This window comes from Gadus macrocephalus, chromosome 6 (genome assembly GCF_031168955.1).
Source record: "Gadus macrocephalus chromosome 6, ASM3116895v1".
NCBI lineage: Eukaryota > Metazoa > Chordata > Actinopteri > Gadiformes > Gadidae > Gadus > Gadus macrocephalus.
Window position 1 is genome coordinate 27,214,282 of NC_082387.1, and position 24,842 is coordinate 27,239,123.

General features: G+C 53.5%; 4 protein-coding genes across 5 annotated transcripts in view; 3 read left to right on the plus strand and 1 right to left on the minus strand.

Annotated features, from left to right (window-relative positions):
• Positions 1-24,842, plus strand: part of fhl3a (four and a half LIM domains 3a) — a 59,417-nt gene that overhangs the window by 7,747 nt on the left and 26,828 nt on the right. The gene's annotated exons all lie outside the window — the stretch shown is intronic.
• On the plus strand, positions 684-4,747 carry gja9a (gap junction protein alpha 9a). 2 transcript variants are annotated; one of them, XM_060053376.1, is made up of 3 exons: positions 684-945; positions 1,602-1,866; positions 2,145-4,747. In XM_060053376.1, the coding sequence occupies exons 1-3, from the start codon at positions 896-898 to the stop codon at positions 3,327-3,329; spliced, it is 1,500 nt and encodes a 499-aa protein (XP_059909359.1). In that variant the 5' UTR covers positions 684-895; the 3' UTR covers positions 3,330-4,747. The 2 variants fall into 2 exon arrangements, with proteins under 2 accessions (XP_059909359.1, XP_059909361.1); XM_060053378.1 differs by lacking the exon at positions 684-945 and adding an exon at positions 1,001-1,136.
• On the minus strand, positions 5,022-9,417 carry LOC132459000 (c-Myc-binding protein-like). Its single transcript, XM_060053411.1, has 5 exons — positions 9,274-9,417; positions 8,461-8,533; positions 8,157-8,205; positions 7,639-7,768; positions 5,022-5,624 (listed from the first exon to the last, which is right to left on the minus strand). The coding sequence occupies exons 1-5, from the start codon at positions 9,286-9,288 to the stop codon at positions 5,577-5,579; spliced, it is 315 nt and encodes a 104-aa protein (XP_059909394.1). The 5' UTR covers positions 9,289-9,417; the 3' UTR covers positions 5,022-5,576.
• rragca (Ras-related GTP binding Ca) lies at positions 9,822-20,792 on the plus strand. Its single transcript, XM_060053384.1, is given in 9 exon segments — positions 9,822-10,197; positions 12,390-12,593; positions 13,290-13,440; positions 13,443-13,488; positions 14,278-14,375; positions 14,378-14,391; positions 17,322-17,464; positions 19,901-20,049; positions 20,508-20,792. Coding segments are annotated over 9 exon segments (1,152 nt in total). The 5' UTR covers positions 9,822-10,005; the 3' UTR covers positions 20,663-20,792.

The window sequence follows — 24,842 nt, forward strand, 5'->3', positions numbered from 1 at the left end:
ATCAACCAGCCTCCATCAACCAGCCTCCATCACCAGCCTCCATCAACCAGCCTCCATCAACCAGCCTCCATCAACCAGCCTCCATCAACCTCCATCACCAACCTCCATCATCAACCTCCATCACCAACCTCCATCACCAACCTCCATCATCAACCAGCCTCCATCACCGTCCTCAGTCAACATGACTCCACCACATTTAACTTTCCCTAACAAATTAGAAAACTCAGACACTGCAACTAGAAACCCTGGTGTGAACCGAGGCCTGTTAGAAACGAGCCCCAGTATGAAGTACAACAAGGTGATGATTCGGCTCAGCTCTTGTTGTGATCGGGTCTCCATGGCCGCGGACACGTGACTCGAATTACCCCGAGCCCGACGCACCGGAGGATGAAATGGGACATGGATTAGTCCCTTGGCAAACAACAAACCATCGACCCGCTCTGCGGCCGATGTGCGGCCGTGCGAATGTTGTCATGAAAACCTCCGAACCCAAACTGCTGAACGCCAACTGGTCAACCACCAGGAAGCGGCTCGGCGTGGCGGACATCCGTTTAATGATCGAAACATAAGCTGAAGTATCCAAAACAAATAAAGTCAGTCCCAGCGGGGGTTGGGGTGCTCCAGCGGGGGGCCCAGCGGGTGTGGGGGGGGGGGGGGGTGCTGCTGGGTGGGGGCCCCCTGCTGCCGTCCCGAAGCCTCCAGGCGGTCTAACGCAGCGGAACTCGAGGAATCGATGGCGGCGGTCTGAGTGGAGCTGGCCGGGCTCCTGCTGGCTGCTGCTGTCCTCCGGCTCTGGCGCCGCGCGACGGGAGGCGGGTCTCCAGGTCCAGGTGATGGGGACAGCCCACGTCCTGTTTTGTTTATTTCAAACCTTTGGGGAGCGCGTCACGGCTGCATGACCCGGGCGGACGTCCACCATCGGCAGTCTGTCGCCGCCGCTCAGAGGTAAGTGCGCAGCGGGAGTGGGGGGGGGGGGGGGGGGGGGGGGAGTATGGTTAAAAGGGGAGGACTCGGGAGGACTCCCGGTCTTTAGCAGAAGGGGGGCATGCGGTTTGACGTTCGGGGCTCTGTGCGAGGGAGGACACTTTGGAGGAGAAATGCGCCAACAGGTTTACTCTTCGATTCCCCTGGTTCAGGTAGGCTTTTGGTCATTTTTTAACCCTATCAAGGCCCTATTAAGGCTTCAATTAAAACAGTTTATTCTTGTATTTGAGCTCTGAAACAGAACCTTCTGAACTGTAACATTGAAGCTCAACTTCTGGAGACTCAGAGATGAGGGTTAGGGTCTGACCTACTGGGGGGGAGGGTCTGCCCTACTGGGGGGTGAGGGTCTGCCCTACTGGGGGGTGAGGGTCTGACCTACTGGGGGGTGAGGGTCTGCCCTCCTGGGGGGGAGGGTCTGCCCTACTGGGGGGTGAGGGTCTGCCCTCCTGGGGGGTGAGGGTCTGACCTACTGGGGGGTGAGGGTCTGCCCTCCTGGGGGGTGAGGGTCTGACCTACTGGGGGGTGAGGGTCTGACCTACTGGGGGGTCTGACTCTGACCTACTGCAGGGAGGACCTCGTCACTGTAACGTCTCCATAGTAGGTGTCTCCTCCTCCAGTCATAGCCATGGACGAGTGAAGATGGGGGACTGGAACTTCCTGGGGGGGATCCTGGAGGAGGTCCACATCCACTCCACCACGGTGGGCAAGATCTGGCTGACCATCCTGTTCATCTTCCGCATGCTGGTCCTGGGCGTGGCGGCCGAGGACGTGTGGAACGACGAGCAGAGCGCCTTCGTCTGCAACACGGAGCAGCCGGGCTGCAGGAGCGTCTGCTACGACCGCGCCTTCCCCATCTCCCTGATCCGCTACTGGGTGCTGCAGGTGAGGGGGGGGGGCACAGGGACACGGGGGGGGGGGGGCACAGGGACCCGGGGGGGGGGGGGGGGCACAGGGGGCCAGGACCGGGGCGCAAACAGGGGGGGGGGGGGGGCTGTAAACCTGATAATAACTGTGAGCTGTAAAACCCCCCCCCTGACCGGTCCGCCCCCCCTCCCTGACCGGTCCGCCCCCCTCCCCCCACCGGTCCGCCCCCCTCCCTGACCGGTCCGCCCCCCTCCCTGACCGGTCCCCCCCCCCCCCCCCCCCCCCCCCTGCTGCAGGTTATCTTCGTGTCGGCCCCCTCGCTGGTCTACATGGGCCACGCCCTGTACCGCCTGCGGGCGCTGGAGAAGGTCCGCCAGCGCCGCAAGGCCCTCCTCCGCCGCCAGCTGGAGCTGCTGGACGCCGCGGCGGCGGCGGCGGCGGCGCGGCGGCGCGCGGAGCGGCAGGTGAAGCAGGTGGAGCAGGGCCGGCTCAACAAGGCGCCGCTGCGGGGGGCGCTGCTGCGCACCTACGTGGCGCACGTGTTCACGCGCTCGGCCGTGGAGGTGGGCTTCATGGCGGGCCAGTACCTGCTGTACGGCGCGCGGCTGCGGCCGCTGTACCGCTGCGAGCGCGCCCCCTGCCCCAACGCCGTGGACTGCTACGTGTCGCGGCCCACCGAGAAGAGCGTGTTCATGGCGTTCATGCAGGCCATCGCGGGGGTCTCCCTGCTGCTCAACCTGCTGGAGATCCTGCACCTCGGCTACAAGAAGCTCCGCAAGGTCTTCAGCTACGGCCCCCGCCCCCCCGGGGGGGCCGACCGGCTCCTGGACGGCCCCCACCCCGACGCCCGCTACAGGGGGTCTTCCCTGGGGTGGGGGGGGGCCCGCTCCGCCCGGAAGACCACCGTGGCCTCGGCGCCCAGCGACTACGACCTCCCGCTGGAGCGGGCGCGGTGCGGCTCCACCTGCCTCCTCCACCCCCCGCTGCCCCCCGGGGGGGCGGTCCTGGGCGACCCGGAGTGTCCGGGGTGCGGCCCCGCGGAGCGGGAGCTCTCTCCGAGCCCCCCCGGGAGCCGCCGCCTCCCCCAGGAGGGGGGGGGGGAGGAGGAGGACCGGGACACCAGTGACGCGGACCTCCCCGCACTGTGCTCCCCGAAGCGCTGCCGGGGGGCGGGGCCGGCCCCCCCGGGGTGCGCCCCCCGGAGGCAGTGGAACCGCTGCTCCACCGTGATGGAGAGCCGGAGCTCCGACACCGACTCCTACGGCGACGCCACGGCCTCGGCCGGGGGCGGGGGCGGCCCCCCCGCCGTGTGGACCCGGGCCAAGGCCGACCGCAAGAGGCCCAGCCCCCGCCCCTCCTCCCCAGAGTCCCAGGAGGACTCCAGCGAGGGGACCCGGCACAGCCCCAGACCGCCGTCCTCCAACTGCAAGACCTCCATGGGGAGCTGCAGTAGCAGCAGGAGGCCGGACCTCCAGATCTGAGGCTCCAGACCCCCAGACCTGAGGCCTTCATACCTCCAGACCCCCAGACCTCCAGACCTGAGGCTCCAGACCCCCAGATCTGAGGCTCCAGACCCCCAGACCTGAGGCCTTCAGACCTCCAGACCTGAGGCCTCCAGACCCCCAGACCTGAGGCCTTCAGACCTCCAGACCTGAGGTCTCAGACCCCCAGACCTCCAGACCTGAGGCTCCAGACCCCCAGATCTGAGGCTCCAGACCCCCAGACCTGAGGCCTTCAGACCTCCAGACCTGAGGCTCCAGACCCCCAGACCTGAGGCCTTCAGACCTCCAGACCTGAGGCCTCCAGACCCCCAGACCTGAGGTCTCAGACCCCCAGACCTGAGGCCTCTAGACCCCCAGACCTGAGGTCTCAGACCCCCAGACCACCAGACCTGAGGCTCCAGACCCCCAGACCTGAGGCCTCCAGACCCCCAGACCTGAGGTCTCAGACCCCCAGACCTGAGGCTCCAGACCTGAGGCCTCAGACTACCAGACCTGAGGCCTTCAGACCCCCAGACCTGAGGTCTCAGACCCCCAGACCTGAGGTCTCAGACCCCCAGACCTGAGGCCTCCAGACCCCCAGACCTGAGGCCTTCAGACCTCCAGACCTGAGGCTCCAGACCCCCAGACCTGAGGTCTTAGACCCCCAGACCTGAGGCCTCTAGACCCCCAGACCTGAGGTCTCAGACCCCCAGACCTGAGGCTCCAGACCCCCAGACCTGAGGTCTCAGACCCCCAGACCTGATGCCTCAGACTACCAGACCTGAGGCCTTCAGACCCCCAGACCTGAGGTCTCAGACCACCAGACCTGAGGCTCCAGACCCCCAGACCTGAGGCTCCAGGTAGCAGAGAACATTTGTATTCATTAGAATAAAGTACCGGCTTGGCCACCCTGTGCCGAGTCTGGCTCCAGCCCCGCGTTTTGACAATAGTTGTAGAACTCCGAGCCAATCAGATTGAAGGGCTGGGTTTGAGGGTTGGCATGGCAACACATGGACTACATGTACAGCATGGATAAGCTATGTTTTGGTTAATGTGTATTTTGTATATTTTTACAGCTGGTGTTTGTAATAAAGTTATACGTTACTTTTCCAATCGATATATTCCTCAACGGCATAATCCAGAATCATACCCTAGGCAAGATAAGGCTGGACAAGAAGAAATGTCTTTATTCTCTTATTTCACTAGAACAGTACTCGACGTGGACATGCCGGGTGGTTCAAGTCTGGGACATCTGATATAGAATAACACTATGGGAGAAGTGGACGCCCGGCCCAGTATGGTCCAACCCTTGGCCTGGTCACCAACACCCCACCACCTTGGGTAGATGTTTGACCCATGGCTTCCGAGTCTGCAGACTGTTTAGGACTAACCTGACTCCGCCAGATGCATTGATTGACATTCGCATTTGAGTAAACACGTGATTGGGATGGTCTCACGAGGATAGTTTAGGACTTCCTCGGTTGTAGAAGTCCTTGATGACGACAAGGTTTGCATTTCATAACATTTGGATCCACCAGATGTTGGGGCTGACAATAACTTCCCACTTTGTGGTCTACGGACACAGCTACATTAAGGTCCACTTCATTTAGTTTTGAATGGGTATGTAATGTGTAATGTGCTGGAGATGATTCAATGATTTCTCAACACATGAAATGAATCATAGAAACGAAGTCTGGTCCAACCATTTATTGGTTTGAGCCAACAAAACAATCAGGTCCACTGTTGAGGTGAAGAAACAATATTTCATTACATGACTTAGTGCTCACATTAGAGGAACTACTCATACGACATACATCCTCACTTTTGTAAATGTTTATCATTCAATAGGAACACAAATGATAATCATACATTCTGAAAATGAAGCAGAATCCCATCCTGAGTGGATCATCTTAATGCGAAGGGACAGCAAAATATGCTTGATATACAAAACATTAGAAATGATGCTCATGATCTGCTCGCAAAAAAGCAGACGCTAGGGCAGAACCACGTGGTCAGTGGAACCCTATAAAACGACCTGCATACAATCTGTACAAAATAACTTGAGGTTAAGAAACAATGAAATAAACACTCAGTAGAAAACACAGGGCCTTCCAGTTAAAGGCTTTAAAACAACACATAAAATAAACTAAAAGTTGCACTTTGGTGGGGTTCTGTGGCGTGCTACTCGGCAGCGGGGGGGGGTTCTGTGGCGTGCTACTCGGCAGCGGGGGGGGGTTCTGTGGCGTGCTACTCGGCAGCGGGGGGGGCGTCTGGGGCGGGCTCGTAGCGCTGGAGCTGAAGAACAAGAGCTCATAATATTAATATTCATAAAGACCACAGCTCCACCGAGAACAGGACGTCACTCAACCAGAAGACCAGGTGTGACGTCAGCACAGGTCCATAAACTCAGTTCACCGTGGGTAGAATAAACTAAGTTAACCGTGGGTAGAATAAACTAAGTTAACCGTGGGTAGAATAAACTAAGTTAACCGTGGGTAGAATAAACTAAGTTAACCGTTGGTAGAATAAACTAAGTTAACCGTGGGTAGAATAAACTAAGTTCACCGTGGGTAGAATAAACTAAGTTAACCGTGGGTAGAATAAACTAAGTTCACCGTGGGTAGAATAAACTAAGTTCACCGTGGGTAGAATAAACTAAGTTAACCGTGGGTAGAATAAACTAAGTTAACCGTGGGTAGAATAAACTAAGTTAACCGTGGGTAGAATAAACTAAGTTAACCGTGGGTAGAATAAACTAAGTTCACCGTGGGTAGAATAAACTAAGTTCACCGTTGGTAGAATAAACTAAGTTCACCGTGGGTAGAATAAACTAAGTTAACCGTGGGTAGAATAAACTCAGTTCACCGTGGGTAGAATAAACTAAGTTAACCGTGGGTAGAATAAACTAAGTTAACCGTGGGTAGAATAAACTAAGTTAACCGTTGGTAGAATAAACTAAGTTAACCGTGGGTAGAATAAACTAAGTTAACCGTGGGTAGAATAAACTAAGTTAACCGTGGGTAGAATAAACTAAGTTAACCGTGGGTAGAATAAACTAAGTTAACCGTGGGTAGAATAAACTAAGTTAACCGTGGGTAGAATAAACTAAGTTAACCGTGGGTAGAATAAACTAAGTTAACCGTTGGTAGAATAAACTAAGTTAACCGTTGGTAGAATAAACTCAGTTAACCGTGGGTAGAATAAACTAAGTTAACCGTGGGTAGAATAAACTAAGTTAACCGTGGGTAGAATAAACTAAGTTAACCGTGGGTAGAATAAACTCAGTTAACCGTGGGTAGAATAAACTAAGTTAACCGTTGGTAGAATAAACTAAGTTAACCGTTGGTAGAATAAACTAAGTTAACCGTGGGTAGAATAAACTAAGTTAACCGTTGGTAGAATAAACTCAGTTAACCGTTGGTAGAATAAACTCAGTTAACCGTTGGTAGAATAAACTAAGTTAACCGTTGGTAGAATAAACTAAGTTAACCGTGGGTAGAATAAACTAAGTTAACCGTTGGTAGAATAAACTAAGTTAACCGTTGGTAGAATAAACTCAGTTAACCGTGGGTAGAATAAACTCAGTTAACCGTGGGTAGAATAAACTCAGTTAACCGTGGGTAGAATAAACTAAGTTAACCGTGGGTAGAATAAACTAAGTTCACCGTTGGTAGAATAAACTAAGTTAACCGTTGGTAGAATAAACTAAGTTAACCGTGGGTAGAATAAACTAAGTTAACCGTGGGTAGAATAAACTAAGTTAACCGTGGGTAGAATAAACTAAGTTAACCGTGGGTAGAATAAACTAAGTTAACCGTGGGTAGAATAAACTAAGTTAACCGTGGGTAGAATAAACTCAGTTAACCGTGGGTAGAATAAACTAAGTTAACCGTTGGTAGAATAAACTAAGTTAACCGTGGGTAGAATAAACTAAGTTAACCGTGGGTAGAATAAACTAAGTTAACCGTGGGTAGAATAAACTAAGTTAACCGTGGGTAGAATAAACTAAGTTAACCGTGGGTAGAATAAACTAAGTTCACCGTGGGTAGAATAAACTAAGTTAACCGTTGGTAGAATAAACTAAGTTCACCGTGGGTAGAATAAACTAAGTTAACCGTGGGTAGAATAAACTAAGTTAACCGTGGGTAGAATAAACTAAGTTAACCGTTGGTAGAATAAACTAAGTTAACCGTTGGTAGAATAAACTAAGTTAACCGTGGGTAGAATAAACTAAGTTAACCGTGGGTAGAATAAACTAAGTTAACCGTGGGTAGAATAAACTAAGTTAACGGTGGGTAGGGCGGCGTACCCGGGAGCGGAGCTCCTTGTTCTCCTCCCCCAGGACCTCACACTGCTCCCTCAGCCTGGCCAGCTCCTGCCGCAGGGCCTGCGTCTCCTCCATCTCCTCCCCAGCGGCGCCCAGCTGCTGCTTCAGGAAGCTGGAGCTCTGTTAAAGAACAACACCTCCCAACACCTCTTCCATCTTGACCCTAGCCCCCTAGCCTCCTAGCCCCCTAGCCTCCTAGGACCCTAGCCTCCTAGGACCCTAGCCTCCTAGGACCCTGGTCCCTAGGACCCTAGCCTCCTAGGACCCTAGCCTCCTAGGACCCTAGCCTCCTAGAACCTAGCCTCCTAGACCCTGGTCCCTAGGACCCTAGCCTCCTAGGACCCTAGCCTCCTAGGACCCTAGCCTCCTAGGACCCTAGCCTCCTAGGACCCTGGTCCCTAGCCTCCTAGGACCCTGGTCCCTAGCCTCCTAGGACCCTGGTCCCATTAGCTTCTGGAGGAGCTGTGTTGGCGGAGCCTTGAGGTTCTGGTGAAGGATACTCCAGCGCGTTGCTCGGCTTCTCCGGTTGCTCGTACAGAGACACCAGTACTGGAGACAGAGGGACACGTTAACCACACATCACTGGTACATCACTGGTACATCACTGGTTCATCCACTGGTTCATCCACTGGTTCCTCACACGTCTAAAGGTCCGGAGGAAGAGGAGGAGGCGAGAAGGAGGGGGAGAAGAAGAGGAGGAGGCGAGAAGGGGGAGGCGAGAAGGAGGGGGAGACGAAGAGGAGGAGCAGACAAGAAGAGGAGACAAGAGGTGGAGGAGGGGACAGGAAATTGGAGGAGACCTACCACCGGTCAGACTGTCCAGAACACCTCCTTTCTCCAGGTACCTCCGGAACTGCTCCCTCTTCGAGTCTGAAGCCTTTCAGCACAAAGAGATAAAGGGAGAGAAGAACACAAGCCCACGAGGAGCAGTCAGGGCGTCATCTGGGCTCCAGCTGGTCCCCAAGTCTCAATAGGAAGTGAATGACGTTGTCACAAGCCGACCGTGGCGGTGGTGGCAAAGAGGGGAGACGCACACAATTGACTTGAGTTGATCAACAAGGTTTATTATAATCAAGTGAATATAACATAAGGTATGGCGCGTGTATTCAATCTAGTCAGTGATGCAAGTGTGTGTGTACGTAAAAGTGTATGGGTGTAGTGTTGTCAGGTGTAAACATACCTAGGATACAACTAAACCAAAAGAACCAACAATAACCGGTGCCTCCTAAAGGAGAACCACCTTTAGGAGGCACCCCACCAGCTCAGGTGTTGTCAATGAGCTCGTTAGGCTTCCCGCGTTAGGGTCGTGACAACGTGAAGGGTTGGTTAATATGCTCTGCGTTTAAACGGAGAACAACTAAACTAACTAGTGTTGTTGACCGACATGGTACTAATGTAAAAGACAGGGTATTAATGTTAAAGTGTGTTAAAGTGTATTAAAGTATCAGCAGGTACCCGAGCAGTAGCAGGTGAGGACCGGACCGCAGGTGACAAACTCTCGGTCACTAATTAATCAATTAAACACTAACGCTAACTTCAGCAACTCGGACTTTTTACAACTTCAATTGCGACGTTTCTTTACCACCCCGAACAGAGACAGAAACCCCGAACTCTTACCCTGTAATGCGCCATTCTCCTGGTCCGGTGTCTTCTAGTAGGACGCTCCCGGCCAGAGTCGAACTAGTTTCGTTTATCATCTTCCTGCTCGCTAAGGATAGGTCGATCAGCGCCCTCTTGCGGTCCTCGACCAATCAGGAGCGAGCAGCGCCCCCATGGCGGTCCTCGACCAATCCTGATCGAGGAGCGCCCTCTGGCGGTGCGGGAGCTGCTTGCTCTTGATTGGTCGCGCAGCGCCTACTGGCGGCCACACCGCGAAACTCCACCAATATTGGGATTTGCCATTTTGTCGACTTGCATAATCCGTACAATTGATTCGGATAACGTACAAACACAAGTGTAAATAGCTATGGTTTGGACTGGGGCGTATAATACCAAGTATAATACTTAAGCGAGAAAGAACATGTAAAAAGTATTATTATTTGTCTTAATAAGGTGATAGGTCACAAAACAAGTCAGAGTAGTAGTCAGGTGACTGAGGAGACCCGTTGGTGACTGACGGCTCCACTGACCAATCAGAACTCAACGTGTAACAGCCCCATCCAATCACATCGAGAGGCGGGATCAGAACCAAGGAAAGGAAATCCGAAGGAAACGTGTGGAGAGCTCTGCTGTGTTGTTCGGGATTTAACGAATTCACCGAATAGTACCGCGCTTCGGGAGCGTTCCTCCGAACACAAGCCGCCCGTGACGGGCCGCCAGAGAGGGGCTGAGTCGGGGTGAGTCGGCGACATGTCGCTCCAGTACGAGGAGGAGCCGCTGGCGGAGCACTACGGCTACGGGCCGCCCGACTCCTTCCCCAAAGACTTCGGCTACGGAGAGGAGGAGGAGGAGGAGGCCGAAGACCTCCCGGCCCCGGCCGACAGCAAGCCCCGCATCTTGCTCATGGGGCTTCGGCGCAGCGGGAAGTCCTCCATACAGAAGGTAGGAGCAGGGGGTTGCAGGGGGACCAGTAAGGCCCTGGTGCCACACCATAACAAGACCTCCGGACCCGGTGAAGTTAGGACCATGTGTGTCAGAGAGGTTCCCCGCAGCCTGAGCCCTCCTTGAGGGACTCCTCCACACCACACAAGTATAAAAATATCACACCACCACCATCATCATCGTCATCAACATCGTCATAATTGTTATTGTGATGGGATTAATGATGATAATGTTATATTAGTTAATGTCTGTATTGGCGTTCAAACCGGAGACGTCTACGCTTAATTCAGGGCTTTACTGGGCAGCAAGCATCAACATTTATATTATTGGAAAAAAATAAATAAGTTGTAGGCCCTGATGCATAAATATGTATTATATACGTGACCACATGACAGTCATATGTTTTGTTGTGTATGTGTCACAAACGTAACCAATAGCCCTCCAGTATGAGCAGGTGTGCCTGTAAACCAGTAACCCGCTGGTCAGTGGAGATAGTCCGTGTGGATACTGTCATGTGACTGTTGTGGTGGTGGTGGTGGTGGTGGTGGTGGTAGTGGTGGAGCAGGTGTTGAGGGACACGCCCTCCCTCAACTCCCACAGCTCCTCACTGTCACATGACCGCACCCGTTGTCCGTGTCCTGATGAGCCAGACGGGTTTATTAGCCAGAGGCTCACAACAACAGAGAGATGAACGTCCAAGCCCTGGTCTGAACTAGTCCTTCATGACTTGGACTCTTAACATTTGAATTTCTGCTTTGCCTAAACACTGACTTTGCTATTTCTGGATGAGCCCTGTGAGCCTCAATAAAACTGTACAAAAGAGTTGACTTAACTCGAATCTAGTCTGTCAACAACATACACAGATAAAGATGACTATATGTTTTCTGTCCCTTGTCTTGGTGTTTTGATATTATATCCCCCACCCCACACCCCTCTTACTCATTTATTGTATGTTGTACGTCCTGGCACTTAAAAACAGTACTAGGCATTGTGTAGCATCTTATCCTAGCTCTCTGTGTTGTATCCAGGGATAGGTTAAACCTAGTTATGGTCAGTGCTCGGCACTGTTCTATGAACATCCTCACTGAACCGACAGCGATATATTGTTATTTCTCTTTCTTCTGACAAATTATTGTAATTCGCTCTGGATAAAAGTGTCTGTTGAAGGCCCTAAATCTAAATGTAACGATCAATGATGGTAACATTCAGTATAACGAGGACTCCTGGGGGAGCCATGCGGTCACTGGGGAGGTCTCCTGGTTGGCTCGGTGCAGTGGTGGGTTAAGACTCCGCCTCATCACGGCCTCGTGGAGACCGGTTACGTTATCATGGCTGGAGACGGGGGGGCATCTGACGTCAGTTTGCCAATTAGTTGTAACTGAAAAAGCAATTAATTTCCAACTGGAATCTCCGTGTCATTCCGGATGCTTCTGGTCGTTCCATAATGTTCTCGTCCTCACTCTAGAATGTTCTCGTCCTCACTCCAGAACGTTCTCGTCCTCACTCCAGAATGTTCTTGTCCTCACTCTAGAATGTTCTCGTCCTCACTTCAGAACGTTCTCATCCTCACTCTAGAATGTTCTCGTTCTCACTCCAGAACGTTCTCGTCCTCACTCCAGAGTGTTGTCGTCCTCACTCCACAATGTTGTCGTCCTCACTCCACAATGTTGTCGTCCTCACTCCAGAATGTTGTCGTCCTCACTCCAGAGTGTTCTCGTCCTCACTCCACAATGTTCTCGTCCTCACTCCACAATGTTCTCGTCCTCACTCCAGAGTGTTCTCGTCCCCACTCCACAATGTTCTCGTCCTCACTCCAGAGTGTTCTCGTACTCACTCCAGAATGTTCTCATCCTCACTCCACAATGTTGTCGTCCTCACTCCAGAGTGTTCTCGTACTCACTCCAGAGTGTTCTCGTCCCCACTCCAGAGTGTTCTCGTCCTTACTCCACAATGTTCTCGTCCTCACTCCAGAGTGTTCTCGTCCTCACTCCAGAGTGTTCTCGTCCTCACTCCAGAGTGTTCTCGTCCTCACTCCAGAGTGTTCTCGTCCTCACTCCACAATGTTGTCGTCCTCACTCCAAAACGTTCTCCTCATTCCAGAATGTTCTTCTCTTCTCCTCTCTCCTTCTCTTCTTCACCCTCGTTCCAGAAGGTTCTCCTCACTGTGGACTCCTTTGTTCTTGTGGTTCCAGGTGGTCTTTCACAAGATGTCCCCTAACGAGACCCTGTTCCTGGAGAGTACCAACAAGATCTACAAGGACGACATCTCCAGCAGCTCCTTCGTCAACTTCCAGATCTGGGACTTCCCCGGCCAGGTGGACTTCTTCGACCCCACCTTCGACTACGAGATGATCTTCAGAGGGACCGGCGCGCTCATCTTTGTCATCGACGCTCAGGTAGAGGAGCCACGTGATTGGATCAGGCCATGTAGAGGAGCGACGTTATTGGCTCAGGCCGTGTAGAGGAGCGACGTTATTGGCTCAGGCCGTGTAGAGGAGCGATGTTATTGGCTCAGGCCGTGTAGAGGAGCGATGTGATTGGCTCAGGAGGGACGTTGGTGGTGGGAGGGGGGCTCATACTGGCAGACGGACGGCACTGGGAGCCGACAGAGTTGAATGGACGTTAAAAACCACGGCAGGCGTGACTGAGAGGGGCTCTTACCGCTGGTGCACAGCTGATGTGATTGACGTCTGATCCGATAACAGAATCGGTTTGTCAACGATCGGTACGCCAGGTGAAACGCGTCCCCAGTCGGCGCTCAGAAAGTGAATGCATTATCACAGCCCGGCGTGTTAAGCTCTATAAACGAGGTGATACGGTAGATGATTGTAATGTCGTAAACGCCGCATTAGTTACCTGAATGAGGATGGTCATTCAGCTTCAATGATGTGTTCCTCCTGTCTCCTCCTCCTTCTGACTCTCCTCCTCCTGACTCCTCCTCCTGCTCCTCCTGCTCCTCCTCCTCCTGTTCCTCCTCCTCCTGCTCCTCCTCCTCCTGCTCCTCCTCCTCCTGCTCCTCCTCCACCTCCTCTTCCTCCTCTTCCTCCTGCTCCTCCTCCTCTTCCTCTTCCTCTTCCTCCTCCTCCTCCTCAGATGACTACGTGGAGGCTCTTGGCCGCCTGCACCTCACGGTGACGCGGGCGTACCGGGTCAACCCCGACATCAACTTCGAGGTGTTCATCCACAAGGTGGACGGGCTGTCGGACGACCACAAGATCGAGACCCAGCGGGACATCCACCAGCGGCCAACGACGACCTGGTGGATGCCAGCCTGGAGAAGCTGCACCTCAGGTAGGCCAGACTGCAACCAGGGCCCCGACCACGGCCCCGACCAGAGCCCCAACCAGGGCCCCGAACAGGGCCCTGGGGCCCCGACCAGGGCCCCGACAGGGCCCCGACCAGGGCCCCGACCAGAGCCCCAGGGCCCCGACCAGGGCCCCGACCAGGGCCCCGACCAGGGCCCCGACCAGGGCCCCGACCAGGGCCCCGACCAGGGCCCCGACCAGAGCCCCGACCAGGGCCCCGACCAGAGCCCCGACGAGGGCCCCGACCACAGGGCCAGAGCCCCCCCCCCCCCCCCCCCCCCCCCAACTGCCCCACCAGCCCTGACGGAGGTGGTTAATTGTTAATTAAACAACAATATGAGAGAAAAGTATCCTGGCCCTGATAAATGAATCAAAGACCTCTCTCCCGACTTGTGCTTTTATCCCCAACGTCATTGGATCCGTCAGTGAGCAGAGTCCACCCTCAGTAAGATCACCTGAGTCGTACATGAACCAGCTAGTTGTTTGTCTGCTTGTGTTCTCTGGGCCACTTCTCATTGGCTCTCATAGTTTCCTCTGATTCCTCTAAAAGCTCACAGCTTATCGTTCTTGGGTCATGTTCGTCCAGACCTGCAGTGTCGAGCTCCTAAGCAGTCTGTTCTCCCTCCCTGGAGAGGATTAACAAACCCGGTGTGAATCCGGTTTGCCAACCCCAGAGTCTGACACGTGACGTGTGGTCTCTCACCTGGTCCCGCTCCCTTTGAGGAACCGAGCAACGCTGCTCACCAGACTTCCTGTTTCTTCTTGTGTCTCTCAGCTTCTACTTGACCAGTATCTACGACCACTCCATCTTCGAGGCGTTCAGCAAGGTGGTGCAGAAGCTCATCCCCCAGCTTCCCACGCTGGAGAACCTGCTCACATCTTCATCTCTGTGAGTAGGAGGGCTGAGAACCCTCCAAAGGGTACTCAGTAATTGATTAACTTTCCTATAAAAAGGTCACATTCCACAGTGCCTCCTGGTGGACAGAGGGTGAACTAGGTCGTATGGAGTGCAGAATAGGCCTCAGGTTATTGGAGTCAATGGATCCTAATCCTGGTGGGCTGGAGTCTCTCTGAGACTCTGAGAGCTTCGTCAGGCTCTGTTTAGAGGTCCCCCGCTGGCGTCAGCCTCTGTTTTAGAGGTTCCCTCGCTGGCGTTACGCCTGATTTCCACCGGGGACGTAAGCGTCGTAGGAGCGGCTCGCCGCGCTGCAGCGCTACCATTCCGGAGCACTTCTATTTTGACGCGAGCCGTTGCTGAACCGCGTCATTTTCAACAGAGCAGATAGAGCCGGGCTGGAAGTGAAAAAGTAAAAGCCATAGAGCATCCGGTCAATTTTCAAATAAAACACAATACTCAGCTAATTTAGCCTATCACAACTTCACATCAACACTACGTCATGACTGGTGGCACAGGTCAGCAGTCAATCAATAAAGGGTCTCAGAGGGTCGGCAACATGGACGACGGGAGACTGATTGTCGAAGTGGAGCAACATAAAATAACTTATGAATTAAATCATCTTTTTATGAGGACCATGTCAGAAAGGACAAAGCCTGGCATTTAATTGCAGTAGTTTTGGACTGGAAGGTGAGTACATTAGGTTTAGGATTATCGCCTGATCTCGTGATCTCGCGTGAATACGGCTGGCTCGCAAGGCAGCGCTACGCTGCCGTTACGCGCCCGGTGGGAATGGACGCAGGGCAGAGGACGCAGCCGTTCCGCAGCGCGTACGTCCCCGGTGGAAATCAGGCGTGAGGCTCTGTTTAGAGGTCCCCCCGCTCTCTGAGGCTCTGTTTAGAGGTCCCCCCGCTCTCTGAGGCTCTGTTTAGAGGTCCCCCGCTCTCTGAGGCTCTGTTTAGAGGTCCCCCCGCTCTCTGAGGCTCTGTTTAGAGGTCCCCCCGCTCTGTTTAGAGGTCCCCCCGCTCTCTGAGGCTCTGTTTAGAGGTCCCCCCGCTCTCTGAGGCTCTGTTTAGAGGTCCCCCCGCTCTCTGAGGCTCTGTTTAGAGGTCCCCCCGCTCTCTGAGGCTCTGTTTAGAGGTCCCCCGCTCTCTGAGGCTCTGTTTAGAGGTCCCCCCGCTCTCTGAGAGCTTTGTGAGGCTCTGTTTACAGGTTCCCCCCGCTGGTTTTTTAGATGATGTACGCAGGACGCCCTGACCAAGGCTGCTCAATAATGAATGATGACAAGTCCCTGCTGGCAGCAGGCCCAAACAGAGCAGCCTGCTCCCAGTCGGCACACACTGGAGTCTGGAACACGGACTGAACCATTAGAGGACCGGGGGACTGAACCATTAGAGGACAGGGGGACTGAACCATCAGAGGACAGGGGGACTGAACCATCAGAGGACAGGGGGACTGAACCATCAGAGGACAGGGGGACTGAACCATCAGAGGACAGGGGACGAACACAGAGAAGGACTGAACATCAGAGGACAGGGGGACTGAACCATCAGAGGACAGGGGGACTGAACCATCAGAGGACAGGGGGACTGAACCATTAGAGGACAGGGGACTGAACCATTAGAGGACAGGGGGACTGAACCATTAGAGGACAGGGGGACTGAACCATTAGAGGACAGGGGACTGAACCATTAGAGGACCGGGGGACTGAACCATTAGAAGACAGGGGGACTGAACCATTAGAGGACAGGGGGACTGAACCATTAGAGGACAGGGGGACTGAACCATTAGAGGACAGGGGGACTGAACCATTAGAGGACAGGGGACTGAACCATTAGAGGACAGGGGGACTGAACATTAGAGGACAGGGGGACTGAACATTAGAGGACAGGGGGACTGAACCATTAGAGGACAGGGGACTGAAGCATTAGAGGACAGGGGGACTGAAGCATTAGAGGACAGGGGGACTGAAGCATTAGAGGACAGGGGGACTGAAGCATTAGAGGACAGGGGGACTGAAGCATTAGAGGACAGGGGGACTGAAGCATTAGAGGACAGGGGACTGAAGCATTAGAGGACAGGGGGACTGAAGCATTAGAGGACAGGGGACTGAAGCATTAGAGGACAGGGGGACTGAAGCATTAGAGGACAGGGGGACTGAACCATTAGAGGACAGGGGGACTGAACCATTAGAGGACAGGCGGACTGAACCATTAGAGGACAGGCGGACTGAACCATTAGAGGACAGGGGGACTGAACCATTAGAGGACAGGGGGACTGAACCATTATAGGACAGGGGACTGAACCATTAGAGGACAGGGGACTGAACCATTAGAGGACAGGGGGACTGAACCATTAGAGGACAGGGGGACTGAACCATTAGAGGACAGGGGGACTGAACCATTAGAGGACAGGGGGACTGAACCATTAGAGGACAGGGGGACTGAACCATTAGAGGACAGGGGGACTGAACCTTTAGAGGACAGGGGGACTGAACCATTAGCGGGGTCTAAACGAGAGGCTCCGTGTGTGGCTCTTGGTCCACGCTGTACGGGCAGGGCAGGCGGTTGATGTCCGGCCTTGGAGGACCTCTGTCCTCAACAACCTGGTCGTCACGGAGACCATCAATTAAGAATCTTGAATGAACAACTTTACAAGGTGTAGGTTTACCACCCGTAAGGGAGAGCAACGAGTTCTCAACAGCTTGGATACATCGAGGAGGTGCTGGTCTCCTCATTTAACAGTTCATCACTTTGCTAAACTACGAGTTCAATCGTTTAATTTGACAGGATTAATCCGTGTGTGTGTGTGTGTGTGTGTGTGTGTGTGTGTGTGTGTGTGTGTGTGTGTGTGTGTGTGTGTGTGTGTGTGTGTGTGTGTGTGTGTGTGTGTGTGTGTGTGTGTGTGTGTGTGTGTGTGTGCAGAACTCGGGGATCGAGAAGGCCTTCCTGTTTGACGTGGTCAGTAAGATCTACATCGCCACCGACAGCTCCCCGGTGGACATGCAGTCCTACGAGCTCTGCTGTGACATGATCGACGTGGTCATCGATGTGTCCTGCATCTACGGGTCAGTGTCCTGCACCTCCTTCAGACACTGAGGAGGAGGAGGAGGGGAGAGGGGAGGAGGGAGAGGGGGAGGAGGAGGAGGAGGAGGAGGGGGGGAGGGAGAGGAGGAGGAGAGGAGGAGGAGGGAGGGAGGGGAGGAGGAGGAGGAGGTGCAGGGGAGGGGGGAGGAGGAGGGGGGAGGGAGAGGAGGAGGAGGTGGGGGAGGAGGAGGAGGGAGGGAGGGGAGGGAGAGGAGGAGGAGAGGAGGAGGAGGAGGGAGGGAGGGAGGGGAGGAGGAGGTGCAGGGGAGGGGGGAGGAGGAGGGGGGGAGGGAGAGGAGGAGGAGAGGAGGAGGAGGAGGGAGGGAGGGGAGGAGGAGGAGGAGGTGCAGGGGAGGGGGGAGGAGGAGGGGGGGAGGGAGAGGAGGAGGAGGTGCAGGGTCTACGTCTTGCTCCCTGCTCCTCCTCCTAACACGGAAGCTCCTCTCCGGGGGGGGGGGGTTCTTGGGAAATGACCAGGTTGTAAAGGTCCGTCTGGAACGCTGGGGAACATCATGCAGATTAAACCGACCCGCTGGGTCCTCCTGTAGCGCTGACACGCTGGCTTCACGTGTCTTGTGCCATGTAAGCATGGCTGCAGCTCCAGTGTCAGCTGCACTGGTTCACTCTGACCTCTTCCTCTTATGAACTCGTGACACATTTCACAAGCTGGTTCGAGACTGTCTCTCTGCGTCTCCAGTCTTTAGGAGGACGGTAGTTAGATGTTATCTCTCTCTGGTGTCTCCAGGTAGTTAGATGTTGTCTCTCTGTTGTCTCCAGGTAGTTAGATGTTATCTCTCTCTGGTGTCTCCAGGTAGTTAGATGTTGTCTCTCTCTGTCTCCAGGTAGTTAGATGTTGTCTCTCTCTGTCTCCAGGTAGTTAGATGTTGTCTCTCTCTGTCTCCAGGTAGTTAGATGTTGTCTCTCTCTGTCTCCAGGTAGTTAGATGTTGTCTCTCTCTGTCTCCAGGTAGTTAGATGTTCTCTCTCTGGTGTCTCCAGGTAGTTAGATGTTGTCTCTCTGGTGTCTCCAGGTAGTTAGATGTTGTCTCTCTGGTGTCTCCAGGTAGTTAGATGTTGTCTCTCTCTGTCTCCAGGTAGTTAGATGTTGTCTCTCTCTGTCTCCAGGTAGTTAGATGTTGTCTCTCTCTGTCTCCAGGTAGTTAGATGTTCTCTCTCTGGTGTCTCCAGGTAGTTAGATGTTGTCTCTCTGGTGTCTCCAGGTAGTTAGATGTTGTCTCTCTGGTGTCTCCAGGTAGTTAGATGTTGTCTCTCTCTCTATCTCCTGGTAGTGGGATGTTGTCTCTGTCTATCTCCTGGTAGTGGGATGTTGTCTCTCTGGTGTCTCCTGGTAGTTAGATGTTGTCTCTCTCTGTCTCCAGGTAGTTAGATGTTGTCTCTCTCTGTCTCCAGGTAGTTAGATGTTGTCTCTCTCTGTCTCCAGGTAGTTAGATGTTGTCTCTCTGGTGTCTCCAGGTAGTTAGATGTTGTCTCTCTGGTGTCTCCAGGTAGTTAGATGTTGTCTCTCTCTGTCTCCAGTAGTTAGATGTTGTCTCTCTCTGTCTCCAGGTAGTTAGATGTTGTCTCTCTCTGTCTCCAGGTAGTTAGATGTTCTCTCTCTGGTGTCTCCAGGTAGTTAGATGTTGTCTCTCTGGTGTCTCCAGGTAGTTAGATGTTGTCTCTCTGGTGTCTCCAGGTAGTTAGATGTTGTCTCTCTCTCTATCTCCTGGTAGTGGGATGTTGTCTCTGTCTATCTCCTTGGTAGTGGGATGTTGTCTCTCTGGTGTCTCCTGGTAGTTAGATGTTGTCTCTCTCTGTCTCCAGGTAGTTAGATGTTGTCTCTCTCTGTCTCCTGGTAGTTAGATGTTGTCTCTCTCTGTCTCCACAGGTAGTTAGATGTTGTCTCTCTGTCTCCAGGTAGTTAGATGTTGTCTCTCTGGTGTCTCCAGGTAGTGGGATGTTGTCTCTCTGGTGTCTCCAGGTAGTTAGATGTTGTCTCTCTCTGTCTCCAGTAGTTAGATGTTGTCTCTGGTGTCTCCAGGTAGTTAGATGTTGTCTCTCTCTGTCTCCAGGTAGTTAGATGTTGTCTCTGGTGTCTCCAGGTAGTTAGATGTTGTCTCTCTCTGTCTCCAGGTAGTTAGATGTTGTCTCTGGTGTCTCCAGGTAGTTAGATGTTCTCTCTCTGGTGTCTCCAGGTAGTTAGATGTTGTCTCTGCTGTCTCCAGGTAGTTAGATGTTGTCTCTCTCTGTCTCCAGGTAGTTAGATGCTTGTCTCTGGTGTCTCCAGGTAGTTAGATGTTGTCTCTCTCTGTCTCCAGGTAGTTAGATGTTGTCTCTGGTGTCTCCAGGTAGTTAGATGTTGTCTCTCTCTGTCTCCAGGTAGTGGGATGTTGTCGTTTGATGTTGTGTCTCTGTCTGCAGGCTGAAGGAGGATGGCAGCGGCAGTGCGTACGATAAGGAGTCCATGGCCATCATCAAGCTGAACAACACCACGGTGCTCTACCTCAAGGAGGTCACCAAGTTCCTGGCGCTCGTCTGCATCCTGCGAGAAGAGAGCTTCGAGCGCAAAGGTGAGCCCCCCCCTCGTGGAGGTCAAAGGTCAGCCCTCCCCGGGCGAGATCAAAGGTGAGCCCCCCTCGTGGAGGTCAAAGGTCAGACATCGACCATACCCCAAAGGGACGGTCGAGGTCAAATGTGAGCCCCCCCCCCCCTCGTGGAGGTCAAAGGTCAGCCCTCCCCGGGTGAGATCAAAGGTGAGCCCCCCCTCGTGGAGGTCAAAGGGCAGACATCGACCATACCCAAAGGGACGGTCGAGGTCAAATGTGAGCCCCCCCACCACGGTGGAGGTCAAAGGTCAGCCCTCCTTGGTTGAGGTGAAAGGTCAGCCTTCCTTGGTCGAGGTCAAAGGTAAGTCCCCCACTGTGGAGGTCAAAGGTCAGCCCCCCCCAAGGTGAGTCCAACCTCAGCCCTCCTTTGTGTCGTTGCTGACCCCTGAGAGGTCCGTCTGTAACCTGTGCCCCCCCCCCAGGCCTCATCGACTACAACTTCCACTGCTTCCGGAAGGCGATCCACGAGGTGTTCGAGGTGGGCGTGGCCGCGCAGCGCTCCTCGGCCCCGCCCCCGGCCACCGCCCCCTGCAGCAAGACCGTCGCTCTCAACGGCACGCCGCGCAACACTGTCTAGACCCCGCCCCCTGCAGCCCCCCCACGCCGCCACAGCCCCCCTCAGGGACCAGACGGAGCAGGACCGGGACGGAGATCCAAACAAAGCCCTGTGTACTCTGGGGGGGGGGCCCTGTTTACTCTGGGGGGGGGCCCGGCGCCTGGGGGTCAGCCGTGGGTCAGCGATGGCGGTCTGACCGTGCTGGGGGTCGGGGAGGGTTAGGGTTTTTTTTGGAGGGGGGGGGGCGACCTGGAGCAAGACGGACATCCAGAGACGGCGTGCCGACGGTAACCGGGGCGCTGGGGGAGCCGCCATTAGCTGCTGCTGCTGCTGGGACCTTTAATAGCGGATATGCTAACATGCTAGTGTGGCGTGCTGTTCTCAGGCGGGGGGGGGGGGGGGGGCTGCATGGGGACCACGGCCCCCTGAACACTGCCTGACCTCAGGGGGGCTGCTCACAGGAAAAGGGAGTGTGTGTGTGTGTGTGTGTGTGTGTGTGTGTGTGTGTGTGTGTGTGTGTGTGTGTGTGTGTGTGTGTGTGTGTGTGTGTGTGTGTGTGTGTGTGTGTGTGTGTGTGTGTGTGTGTGTGTGTGTGTGTGTGCTGTTCAGTCCAGTCCAGTCCATGGGTCCTACTGTTTATGAAAATGAGCGCTGCATCATGATGTTGCCATGGTGACATCCCATCATATTCCACTCTACTATAACTAAAACATCACTTTTATAGATCTATATCTATAGATATAGATCTAGAGTTAACCTCATTCCACTTTCTGAAGCAGCGAACAATAAAGGCTGAAGGTGATAACATCTGTAATGTGGTGATGGTCCTGTGAGATGACCCCTGACCTCTGGAGGAGGAGGAGTCTTGTTCTGCCCACTCTGTCCAATCCAAGCTCTTGATCTCAACCAATCCCGGCGCGGCGTTGAACGACATCCCCGTGGTAACCTAACGGAGACTTGTGATGCAGAGCTGAATGCCGCGTCGGAGGAGGAGGAGGAGGGGGAGAGGGGAGAGGGGAGGAGGAGGAGGGAGGGGGGGGAGGAGGAGGAGAGGGAGGAGGTTAAGGGGGAGGGAGAGGAGGGAGAGGAGGAGGAGGTTAAGGGGGAGGAGGAGAAGGAGGAGGAGGTTAAGGGGGAGGAGGAGGAGGTTAAGGGGGAGGAGGAGGAGGAGGAGGAGGAGGAGGAGGTTAAGGGAGAGGAGACCGACCAGGAGAAGGAGGAGGGACTTATTTTTTTTAAGACCAGATTCTGGATTTTGAAAAGGTGCTTCCTTTCGAACATAGGAAATGACGGCACTGTCTCAAATGAATACGATTCTGCTTTTCCTAACCGACGTCATTACGCGACGGCGAGTATTGCGTCTCTAGCGTGGAACGACAGTTTTCCGAAGTTGGACTACAACAAGCGCTCTTGGATCCATGCGTTAACGTATTGATTTCAATAAGGTTGTCGCCAACAGTGAGAATCACTTGAAGACTTGGCCAACGGGAATAATTAAGACCAATTGAATCCCAAGTCACATGTGAAAAAAAATAGGCTAAACTTATGTCGATGCTGAAATTGACTGCCTTCTTGAAATGAACTGATTTCTTCAATTTGAAGTTGGCATTTTAGTTTACTTATAGTGTTAATTATGGGCTATGAAAATATCTATAATGAAGTTGGGATTTTATGAATTCTTTAGCTTCTGTGCCTCTTCTCCATAATGTTTGGTTAACTCAACTCAATTATCTTTTCTTGTCCTCTTCTGCTTTAGCGCGTCCTCTCATGCGTCTTCGCGTAGAGTCGGTAAACTTCGCCGGTGGCCTGTTGCTTTAATGGAGCATCTCACCGGTGGAGGCATGAATATGTATTGAAATTGGGTCCTATATGTAGTCGAATAATAAAATACAATTCTAATTTGGTGCCGTCTGACCGAGAAAAGGCAGAAAGTGACTTTTTGGTGCTTGTGGATTGAAGACAACTCCCACCATGCACCACGATGCACAGCTTCGCTGGCCACTCCTGCTGATCTAGATCAGCGGGTCCCACCCCCTTGTGCTTGTAGTCTTACGAGAATCCTCCCCTCTTACTCTTCCTATTTACTTCTACGCAAAAATCGTCATATTGCGTCATCTTAAACAGGAAGTTTTGGAGATCGATACGGATCTCTCCAGTGTCTCCAGAAAATAAGGGAATGATGCACGACCATTCAAAAATGAGTGGTATTCTAATGATACAAAGCTTAATGGAAATGGGTGAAGTTGCCCTTTAAATTTTGCAGCCGTAAAGGAAGGGAATATCGCTTTCCTAAGCATTTTTAGAATTCAAACAACATTTCCCCCAAGTTTTTCTGGGTCATCTCATAAGGTTTGGAAATGTCCTAATCAAAAAACAGAATCCGTAGAGGCCGCGGTGTATGAGTCTTACGCCCCGTGCCCACTACCTCCGTCAGTTGACCGTTTGCCCATTGACTTTGAATGGGGACGGACGCGCAATGCATTGTGGATCCGTCCGTTCAGTTGGAGCGTTCGCCACCGTCAGAAAGTTGAAAAATGTTCAACTTTTTCGGCAGCGACGGTTCCGTCATCCAATCAGATCGCGTATGCAAATTTAAGCACTGTGACGCGACTCGGGCTCTGACGATACTGGAAAGCGGGAAAGCGGGTAATCTTTCATCGCAAAAAGCAGGAAGAAGCGGGAAGAACCCGGCGAACCGATTTGATTGGCTGACGGATGCCTCTGCAAAGACTACTCCCCCATCCGTCAGCCACGCCTTCCCACGTCCGTTGACTGACGGTGCAGTGGGCACGCTGCCGAAAAAGTTGAACATTTTCAACTTTCTGACGGTGGGCGAACGCTCCAACTGAACGGACGGATCCACAATGCATTGCGCGTCCGTCCCCATTCAAAGTCAATGGGCAACGGTCAACTGACGGAGGTAGTGGGCACGGGGCGTAAGGGTAAAGGGACGGTGTGTGAGACTTACGCCTCGTGCCCACTGCACCGTCAGTCAAAGGACGTCGGAAGGCTTGGCTGACGGATGGCGGAGCTTTCCGGGGTCGTCAGAGCCCGAGTAGTGTAACAGTGCTAAAATTTGCAAACGCGATCTGATTGGATGACGGCTCCGTCGCTGCTGAAAAAAGTTGAACATTTTTCAACTTTTTGACGGAGCCTTCAGCGTACGGATCCACAATGCATTGCGCGTCCATCCCCATTCAAAGTCAATGGGGATCAGTCAACGGACAGAGGCAGTGGGCACGAGGCGTAAGGGTAAAGGGACGGTGTGTGAGACTAAGGGCAAAGGGACGGTGTGTGAGACTAAGGTAAAGGGACGGTGTGTGAGACTAAGGGTAAAGGGACGGTGTGTGAGACTAAGGGTAAAGGGACGGTGTGTGAGACTAAGGGTAAAGGGACAGCCTCAGCGCGGTCTTGCGTTGAGCCCTCCGACCCTGACAGACTGATCGGTTGATTGATTGGTTGATTGATCGGTTACGACGATATACTGTGTGAAATAAATGATATTTTAAGTTTTTCTGGTTGTGTTCCTGTGATGATTGGAAGGCTTCAGCGTGTTGTGACTTTAAGGAGACAAGGAGACAGGTCCAAACCTGTAATAACAGGTCGTTATTGGGGGCTTGTCGCGTTGTCCTGCTCACTACGGTGAGGGTGTCGTATAATTTAATTAATTAATTAAGGGCGCCACCAGAGGGCGCCCCGACACATTTTTATTGGCGATTTTTACCCCTCCATGGGCCCCTGACGCCGTCTGGGCCCCGGTGCAGTGCACCAGTTGCACCGTCGATATTTACGCCACTGTCAATACCCCTTAATTACCCCCTTAATAGCGTAGCATGACACCGAGAACAACAACGTTCAACTGACCGCTCCTCAAATCTCTCCCTGTCATGCGGTCCTCAGTGTCAGGAGCTACAGCCCCATGAACACCTCCTTCAAGAGGCTTCAAACACTCACCCCACCGCGTCGACCCACAGCCGACGCTCTCCCTGTACACGCATGCAGGCTGCTTTGAACAACACATTCATAAGAAGTCTGAATCCCGACTGTTTTTTTTTGTTGGTATTATCGTTTCCCATCGTCCCCTCCCCATGTGGTTCCTTTCTGGGCGACCTGTCCCGTCCTGGGGGTCCCGTCCTGGGAGGGTAATCATCGTGTCACGACCCATTATGCGTCTGAACGCCACTTCCAGGCAGTTAGACGC